Raw genomic sequence first — 10,032 nt, forward strand, 5'->3', positions numbered from 1 at the left:
GGAGGTATGAGAGGGATCTGGAGCAGGTGCAGGGGAGAAGATGGGAATGGAGGCTATTGGGCAGGTGAGAGGAGTCAATTTAGGTGGTGAAGCACATGAATGATGTTCAATATTTGACATATGCAGAGAAGAGAAAGTGCTAGATAAAAAACAGTCCAAATGAGATGAACTACAAGCAGGGAGAGGAATGGTAGGATTCATACTCGAAGATGGTAGGCCTCCAGAAGGTGACTATGGCCAAGACTGAGAAGGCTGCGATCAATTCGATGGCCGCCCTCCCTTCTTCGGCATAGGAGGTGCCGCTGCCCCATCATCGGGAATCTTCTGCTGAGTGTCCGGAAACTGTGTTGCGTCTGGGTCCGGCGTGGCCAAAGGAACTTGTCTCCTGGGCAATGCTTCCTAATAAGTATGTTGCTAAGAGGCTCCTTCTTGTTCAGTAGACTGAAATTTCTTCTTCTTCAGCAGAGGGTAGTCCTTAAAAAGATGCCCTACCTTATGGCATCGGTGGCACTGAAAGGGGATGCCCTCGTAATCCAACAGTTGCCTTCTGGTATAATTCCTCCAGCGAATATCAATGAACTCCAGTAAACCCTCAGACAGGTCCAAGTGAACCAAGATCCTCGCGTAGACTAAATTTCCTGTTGTCTGATATGATTTATCAAAAGTGAGATATATACCCAGTGCATTTCCAATGAGTCTGAAAACATCCTCGGTCCAGAAGTGTAGAGGAAGGCCGAGCAATCGAACCCAGATTGGCCCTACGTCAACTCTTTCCCTCTCCGGGTCGAAAAGGGGAGTCCAGCACCAAAGGAGAACTGGTGCTAGGTCTAAGTGCCATACCGTGGACAGAACCCAATTTGTGTGCTCCAAGCTGCTAAAGTGTAGAGCGAACCATCCTTTTTCAAGGATCTGAACCTTTGGTATTTCCTTAAGGTTTTCTCCCCAAACATCTGAGGCCCATTGCTGTAGCTTTGCTACACTGTAGTGTCGACCACATACCCTACCAACCAAGACCTTTGCAGCAATTTCCATGGCGTCTAATAGATTGATGTCTTCAGCTATGTTGAGTGGCGCAGCGCAGGCACGAATTTTAGGGCCTCGTTTCTTTCTCGGCTGTCCTGGAACCCCTGTGTCTGTGGCCTCCTGAGAAGAACCCGGGAGTGAGTGGTCTAGAAAAACCCTAGGATTTTATGTTGCCTCCTGAGGGATGGTGGCGAAAATACCTGATATGGGTCCAATGCTAGTAAAATGACCCTGTGTAGTTGTCGAGTAGGACCTTGATGCTAAGTGCTTCGCAGCCTCCGTCTTCGAACCCAAGGGGGGTCAGGAGAGATGAGACCTGTCCCCGCTGAAGGAATCAGAACTCTTTCAGGGGTTAGGGTTTGATAATTAGGTTTGAGCAACGGAGTATTGTGAGTCTACGAACACGGTAAGCTGGTCTGAGAGATGAGAGCTGGAGGTGTGGCCGCAGACTCAGGAACAGAAACCGGCGAGATGAGTGGTCTGGTGATCGAAGGAAGGGCTTCTACCTCGTCCGTCAACCTGGACATGAATGGGAATAAACCGACATCTGTGGTTTTAGTGGGGGACCATGAGGGCACATCCTCCAAAGGGTCCAAGAAATCACCCAGGTCATCCATTGTTGGGAGTAGTTATGACAACTGCCAGACTAGGACAGCAAAATGACAGTCAACTGTCGAAGAAAAACCTGAGGGTTCTGGAAAACTAGGTTGGGAGAGGGTAACCGTAGACAATTGGGGTAGACACAAGATAGACCGGAGTAGGTCACAGCTGGTTAATGGACTGGTGTATGTGCATCCATAGCAGTTAATCCCCGGAGGTTGCAGCATCGAAACCTCTTAACGCCTTCCTTGTCTTCCTCGCCATTTTGCCAGATTTCCAAACGTTTATGTGTTATTTTAAAAGAATATTAATTTATTTGGAAATGTAATAGGAACCAACACATGAGTAGTCATGTAGCTCTATTGTCAAGAAATTGGTTAAGTTGGTTGGATTCCCAAGTAGTGGATAAGTTTAGGTGATAATTTTCAAAATTTTAACCTCCATAACTCCCAAAGATTCCAAGAATAATGATCAACCCCAAGAGATAATGTAACTAGAGAAATATTTTATGGTTGGTGGGGGAAACAGAAGCAACAAATTACAGGAGTGAAAGGAAATGTTGAGTGGAAAAAGAAATGAATTCCTGTGAAAAATCCTAGGTACAAGAAATGAAAGGTTAGACATTGAAATATTAGGATGTTTCTAAAGTATGAGGATGAAGAAAGGAGGAAGAATATCATCAAATAATGATAATTTTCTACTAGAATAGAAGCCTAATGCTTTGATGGATTGCCTTAGCTACAATTATTTGGTTGGGAGGAATGTGCTTATTCCTATTATATTTTTAAGTGTTCAAAGAAATAATCATATTTTTTGTTATTTCTTTAACACTATTTTAAGTATGTGTTAGCTAATGATTAAAAATATGTGGTTGTTTGCACAAATAATTTAGAAACAAATAAGTATTTAGCAAACAGAGAAATGAAAATAAGTATCTAATCATGAAGTATTCAGAAAATAAAGTAATTCTCATACATGCATAAATTTTTGACATATATTGATGCTTTGGGTAAGTATTATGAACAATGGAAAAAGAAATAACTTTCTAGATGGATTTTATTACAAGTCATCATATAAGTTAAATAGAAAATATTTAAGTAGGCTTAACATGATACAAAAGGATAAATTTCGTAGTAATTTCCAACCATATGCAATACCTACTTGTTGTGTAAAATATTCTAAATAGTAGTTACAAAACTTATTAGTATAGGTATTCTTCAGCTACCCCTTGCTACAAAAAGTTTACTCAAAAGAAGTTTTGATATTGTCTTTTGTTGAATGTTTTAATGGAGATAATATTATTGTAAACTGAGATATTTCAAGATAGATGATGTGTCTATATCTAAAAAATATATATATTCTGAATCGAGTAAAAAGAAATAATCATATACATTCTCACTTAAGGCTATAAAGAAATAGTCATAAAGTTAAAAGAGTTACACAGACCAAATATAAATAAACACGCATACACTTTCATAAGTGTACTTAAATAATGTATATATTCATAAATTGAGGGTTCAAGAATCATAATATAAAAGGTAAAATTTACCCTCAAGTATTAACATCTCCAAAACAAGTTGCAACAACATACACTATAATTTAAATGAATAAATTGTGCAAAACACAAACTATAAAGATAATAAAAATTGAATCTCTAAAGTTAGATCATACTCAACAATGAGCATGTGAAAATACAATATGATCACTTGTATAGAAGAATTCATGGCCTTCATTGGCCAATATCTTTCTCCATATCAACTAAATACTTATGAAAGAAAAGAGCCATTAAAGGGGGTTCTTACCTAGAGAAAGAAATATAATGTTCTGCAATTAAATAACTCTGAGATAAAGTTTGGAGATGAAGAATTTCATATTAAATGATTATTATTAATACCCTCATATAATTTTTATGCCCAAGGAATAAATTATGTAACGAGAGAATTGTCAGGAAAAAATTACCTTCAGAGTTTTTAAGCAACCATGTTCTTAGAAGGCATGTTTTAAGTTTATGAAATTAGGAATTCTAAGAATATGTTTAAGGTCATAATCAGTTCTTAAATAAATAGAAAAATAAGAATAATTTTCAATTATAAATTCTTGTTTTTACGAAATCTAGAAACCCCTTTTCTTGAGATAGTATATTCAGGTTTTGCAACCCAATATACAAGGGTTTTTATTACCCTATAAAATATAAAATGGGAGATTTGTTTTTTTAAAGAAATTATACCAGAATTCTGAGGAATGACCCAAATATTTTAAACCTAAGCATCAACATTTCAAGAAGAGTAATAAAGTTTTCTTGGATACCTTGCTGAACTCTGCATCCATTGCAAGCTTGACACTATGCCATTACGGGTTTCTTTGAAAGAGAGTGTATTCAATATAAAACCATGGAAGGAAACATGTAAGAAAATAAAATTCTGTTAACAATTAAAGTTTAATGTAACAATTTTAAGCTGGCATCTCTGAGGAAAGAATGGATTACAGGAAAAAAACCATTTCGTCTCGTGTAATTAAAATAAATATCCAGAACCTGAGATAAAGTTAAAAACTCAAGGTACAAAGATCCATGAAAATAAAAAGAAATGGTGCAATATCTCATAGAAATGATCCCTTTCAATGACAATATCTACATAGAGTTGATAGGGTTTTCTTTGACTAGTGCACTTTTTTTCATAACCTTACACATCATCAAGTAAGAAAATTGCCTTGAGGCTCCATCAAAACCCAGGAAGGTAATCCTACTAGAAAACCCATGTACTAAATCTAATTAAAAAACTTTGAGAGATTAATATACATGAAAATCCTCTTTCATCAAATAATCGAACAAATGCAATTGTTAAAATATACATATAACCCGAAAGCCAGGTTTAATCAATCTTAGTAATTGAAGACATCAGGGTAATATTGTTGAGTTGTCTAAATACCTATAAAAACCAAAATATATGGCAGTCTAAATATTTTAATCAATAAAGACATTGAAAAGTTTAATTTCTTCCCCCACAACTGATAACAAATAAGAAAAAATTTATAAATTTGTAAAACCCTTAGTAGTATAAACACACACAAGTAGATTATGAATTATACTTACCTATTATTGCAGCCAAGCCTTTGAAAACCATGAAGTCTAATTTCTTCCCCCACAACTGATAACAAATAAGAAAAAATTTATAAATTTGTAAAACCCTTAGTAGTATAAACACACAAGTAGATTATGAATTATACTTACCTATTATTGCAGCCAAGCCTTTATCATAATGTAAAAATCAAACCACACCCCTTGTGAATGGTAATGTCCAAAAAAACTTATCCCAATGGTAGAAAGATCTATATCTATGGAGAGCCAAGACAAAGTTGAATGCCAAGATAGGAAGGGTAGTCATTCAAAAGAAAATAGTTTTTAAATATCTGAATTGTACAAACATTATAATTAATTTTATTCATCTATCTGTGACCCTGTCACATTGATAATGAGTGTTGAGCTACATGTGAGACATGTAACCAAGTCCCACCCAAGAATTCAAAATGTAAATGGTGGAGGGGATCAAGCAATAACAAATTTGACTTGTAACCAGAAGGGTGTTGGATTGCTTCATGATGAGAATATTTTTTAAATAGTATGACGTAAGCATTCAACTATATTCTAAGCAACATAAGATATAACTTAATACGTGGTTGATCCTAGTCTTTGATGTTTGAGTTCACAAATAAAGAAGTGTATATTTGATCCACCCATTTGATAAAATGTATTCATGGTCATAGTAAAATATTTGGACCAGGCATAGTTTCCATACCATCTTGTATGAAGGAAAATAGAATAAAATAAAGCATGAGTACACTAAGTGGTAGTTGTTGGAAAATGTAACTATGTTCGGTCTTAAATAATGCACTTGCATCATCATGTAAAGTAATTTTCAAAAGAATAAAGAAAATAATAATTATTATTGTTGTTGTGACTTATTAAAGCATGGGTTTCATTCTTGGGTCAACATGTTTTAGGTCAAAATCCTCATTGAGGGCTTCTAGGATTTATTCTAAGTCTATAAAGTCATTTTACATTAAAAGAGACCCTTCTTCGGCTTTTGAATCATGTAAAAAGGTTAAGTATTGAGTCAAATATGAATTATGTAACCTCCACACCATGTTGGCCTAAGAGAAGATCAAGTTGGAATAGGGAACCTATTCGACTGCACAAGAAGACTATAAAAGAAATCTGATTGAATTCTTTTGGAGCATCATTATCTCACACAAGCTCGAATTCTCTTGTAGCTGGGAAAAAGTTCAAAAATATCTTGTAGTTGGGAAGAAGTGTGAAATTGTCTTGTAGCTGGGAAAAGGTGCAAAGTCTGCTGCCAGAGAACCAAAGTGAATGTGAGTTTGGGTAATTCTAAGGAGAGAAGAAAAATCTAAATTTTGGTGTTTCTATTTCTCTATTTCGTGCTATGGATTGGGCGATCGAATTCTTCCAAGTTTGTCTACTTTCAGAAGCTGCCAGTTGTCGTAAGTTGTTTCCTAGTCAAAGTTGCTAGAAAGAGGTCGAAATTCTGGGAGGTTGACTTGGTATGGAGGAAAGGTATTGTCTTAGTCTAGGGTGAAGAGTCTCAAATAATACTATTATGAGGAATAATTATCTTGACTAGGTTTTCCCCTAGAAGGGGGTTTTCCTTGGCATGTCCCTACCTATTCTTTTATATGTTGTTTCTTTTCGTAATTCCTTGATGAAATAAAGAAAGAAGACATAAAGAATCATAATAATAAGAAACATCACAAGTAATTATCAAGAACATGAAAATGGTTTTGCCTTTTTTATTTTCTAACATGGAATCAAAGTTTTGGTGAAGAAGAAAGTAAAAGCCAGTATCAAGCACTTGATCAAAGAACCATTCCAAGGGACTATCTAAGAGAAGGAGTATATTATATTCAAGAAATATGTCTAACTCAATCAAGGGAGAAAACAAACTTGAATTAGCCTCTAACTTTAGGACCTGGAAGAAAAGGATTGACCTAATCCTTGAAAAGAACAAGGTACTGGACTTGGTAAAAGGAAATGTAAAGAAGCCTACAGAGGAATCCAATGACGCCAACAAAGTAAAATACAGGGAATTAGAATTGGTGGCCATGACTCTGATGGTAGAAGGAATAAATGACAATCTTGTCCCATTCATACCTAACATCAATCATGCTCAGGAAATGTATGAAGCATTGTTGAAGCTATTTACTATTAAGAACATTGGACAAGTAGCAAGTTTGAAGAATGAGCTAAGAACTATGGAGATGACTAAATAAGATACTATGGAAACCTTATTTATGAAGATAGATAGAATCAAGGATGATCTCTTGGCCATTGATGAGATTGGTCCAGACAAATAACTTGTGATCACTGCTCTATTAGGATTGCCATCGTCTTGGGGTGCATTTGTTGGAGGACTCAACAGTTGGAAGGTAGCTCCCACCTTTGAATAATTATGGACCACAAGCAGTCAAGAAGAACTAAGGATCTCAATCATTAACAATCCTGAAGGAGTATAAAATGCATACATTGCTCATCATAAAGGAAAGATATGGAAGGGGCCAACGAAGAAAGTAGGCATGTCTTAGATAGAGTGTTATCAATGTCATAAGAAGGGTCACTACAAGAGTGATTGTCCCGAGAATCCAAAGAATACGAAGAGAAGAAGGGATCAAGCCAACTTTGCTGAAGAAAGAGACTTAAAGAAAGTCAAGCCCGAAGAACTCGACAATAGTTACTTACACTACAAGAGTCCTTTTCCTGTAGCTTTAAATATTTTGTTTTATATGTTTTAGAATTTATAGGTTTTTAACTTATTTTGGAACAGACATTTTTGTATTTTTTTTAATGAGTTTGTAGGAATCCCTTAAGCTTTGGAGGGAGCCCCCAACAACTACCTAAGATAATTATCTCATGTATTTTCATTTTTTTTTCATGTACTCATTTAGTTTTGATTATATTAAATACTAATCACCATTCTCCCTCTATTATATTTATTAGGAAAAACATCTGCAAGAAGCATAAAAGAGGATCTCTCAAGACAAGGTTGGTCAAGGAACAAAGGTATGCTTTAAACACAATGATTGAAAGGATTGTTCATTTGATGATCTATTACTAACACTGTTATTTCTAATCTATATTAAATCATAGTGATTCTTGCTTTGGGTGGTTCATCACTTTATAAATCTATCCACCCCGCTCATATTCTTAACTGATTTTGTAGAACCCTAATTAGGTTCTGGAAAACCCTAACCGAAGGGTATGCTTATATGAATGTTCAAAGCCCTAAGCTGATTAGGGATATCCTCATTTGTTACAGTTGAATAATAAGGTCTAAAATCCCAAACCTTTAAAGTCTTTGTGATTGTTGATGTTTCTACATTAAAACCCTAGTCCATTAGGGTTTGGTGGAATGTGTAAGTAAGACCCTTATATTGTCTTAGAAATTATTTCCTTAGTATGTGTGTGTTTTGTTGATCAAACCCTAGTGTAATCAAGATTGTTGTGTGTCTAACTCTTATTAATGATTGTGAAGTTGGGTTTGACTAACACATGATATGAAATATATTTGCATGATGATGAAATCTAGGCATGTATAGATATGTCCTTTTGGTCAAAACCCTAGCTTAGTCTAGGTCATATGTATTAATATTTTTGGACATATGATATGCTTATGAATGGTTCTGAATTCCTAGATATATGTGTTGACCTAGTTATTGATGGTCATAAGTCTTAGGATTCAATGGAAATCCTTGTCTGAGAATCTAGGATGATGATGTTTGGAAATCTAGGGTTTCATAGCTAAACCCTAGTGAATTTAAATTGTATAGTATGTGTGATATAACAATTTGAAATCTATTGAATGATTGTTGAAAATGAAAATCTAGGGTTTTACAGTTAAATCCTAGTAGTAACATTGTCTAGTGTGAAATGTAACAATCTCAAATTTGTGTATTTTTGAAACTGAAAATGGAATTCTACGGTTTTGGAGTTGAACCTTAGTCAAAGTAAAATCTCTAAAATATGATGATTTGAGATTTGTGTAAGAATGTTGAAATTGTGAAAATGGAATTCTAGGGTTTTGGAGTTGAACCTTAGTCAAAGTAGAAATCTCTAATGAATTTTGACAATATGATAATTTGAGATTTGTGAAAGATTGTTGAAATTTCAATTTCGATGGATTTGATGATTGATTGGAAATATAGGGTTTGCAACTAACCCTAGTGGAATCTGGTCAGGTTAATGACTAATTTGTGATTAACTTTGATTGATTATTTTGTATGAAATCTAGGATTTGTATGAATCCCTAGTGAGAAGTCTAACATGTGAATTTTGAAAGGTTGTTAGATGCCTTGTACATCTATATTTATCTGAACTTTTTCTAAGGTTGTTTATATATTAAGTAAGGTATGTCATACCTTTGGAAGAAACATTGAAACCCTAGATGGAATGAAAAGTTGTTATGAAGTAGTCTAGGGTCTATGATAAAGTCCTTAGAAAGATGATGAAGAATATATGTCTCTTGTTTGTAAATTAAGTATGGGTATCTTATATGTATAAAGTTGAAATGCTTCTATGATTCTGATATGGCTACCTTCATGTTTCTATATATTTGGTTGTACTTGTTATTTAAGTTGTGCAGGTATATAATCTTCGACGGTGAATATGATCGATGTGACAAGCATGATAAGGATGATAATAACTCTAATGACATGGTTGGAAGCCATGAAAGTTTCTTTGATGACGAAAAGAAGAATCTAATCTCCCTAAATTAAGAGGAAGCCCGAATAGAAGAGATCTCACTAAGATTAAGAGGGATTCCAGATGAATAAATGCTTCCTGGTTGAGAGGGAGGGCATAGCTTGGTGTTGATTAAAGAACGAATTTTTGGGGATATGTTGCTATATGGGAAGTAGGAAGAGGGTATGATTAAGGAATATTCTAAGATTTTGTTGGTAGTCCTACTATGAAAATTTGAGAAGCAACATCAAATTCTTTGAAAGACCTCGAAGGTTTGTACTTGATTTTGTACATATGAAAGTATATTATTGATTGGGGTTGTGTTTTAACAAGTGAATCTCTTAAAGTATTTGATAGCATGTCAGTTACCATTCAATTTGATTGGGAGATATTGGCCATTCCTGATCTGCTGGATCAAGGGGTGTTGAGCTTTGTGAGTGAAAAACTTCTTGGGAAGACATCTGGCTAGCATTTTTTGCTGATGTCTGGGTCCCGAAGTTGGAAAAGTGGTGTTAGTTATTGAGCTCTAATTTGGATACACACCTGAATTTTTGGGTTGATGGTTAGAAAATAAGCCTGAGGGTACCTAAAGAGGTTGAAATATTGAGTCCATCTCAGTCCCACCTAGATAGATTGCCTCAGTCAGGAATCTATTCCAT

General features: G+C 35.1%; 1 protein-coding gene across 1 annotated transcript; it reads right to left on the bottom strand.

Moving 5' to 3' along the window:
- Positions 1-258: 258 nt before the first annotated feature.
- Positions 259-1,032, bottom strand: LOC149230231 (uncharacterized). Its single transcript, XM_089381239.1, has 2 exons — positions 493-1,032; positions 259-399 (listed from the first exon to the last, which is right to left on the bottom strand). The coding sequence occupies exons 1-2, from the start codon at positions 1,030-1,032 to the stop codon at positions 259-261; spliced, it is 681 nt and encodes a 226-aa protein (XP_089237365.1).
- Positions 1,033-10,032: the final 9,000 nt, after the last annotated feature.

This window comes from Pinus tabuliformis, chromosome J (assembly GCF_031772625.1).
Source record: "Pinus tabuliformis cultivar Carrire ecotype Pingquan chromosome J, CPIR1, whole genome shotgun sequence".
Taxonomy (NCBI): Eukaryota; Viridiplantae; Streptophyta; class Pinopsida; order Pinales; family Pinaceae; genus Pinus; species Pinus tabuliformis.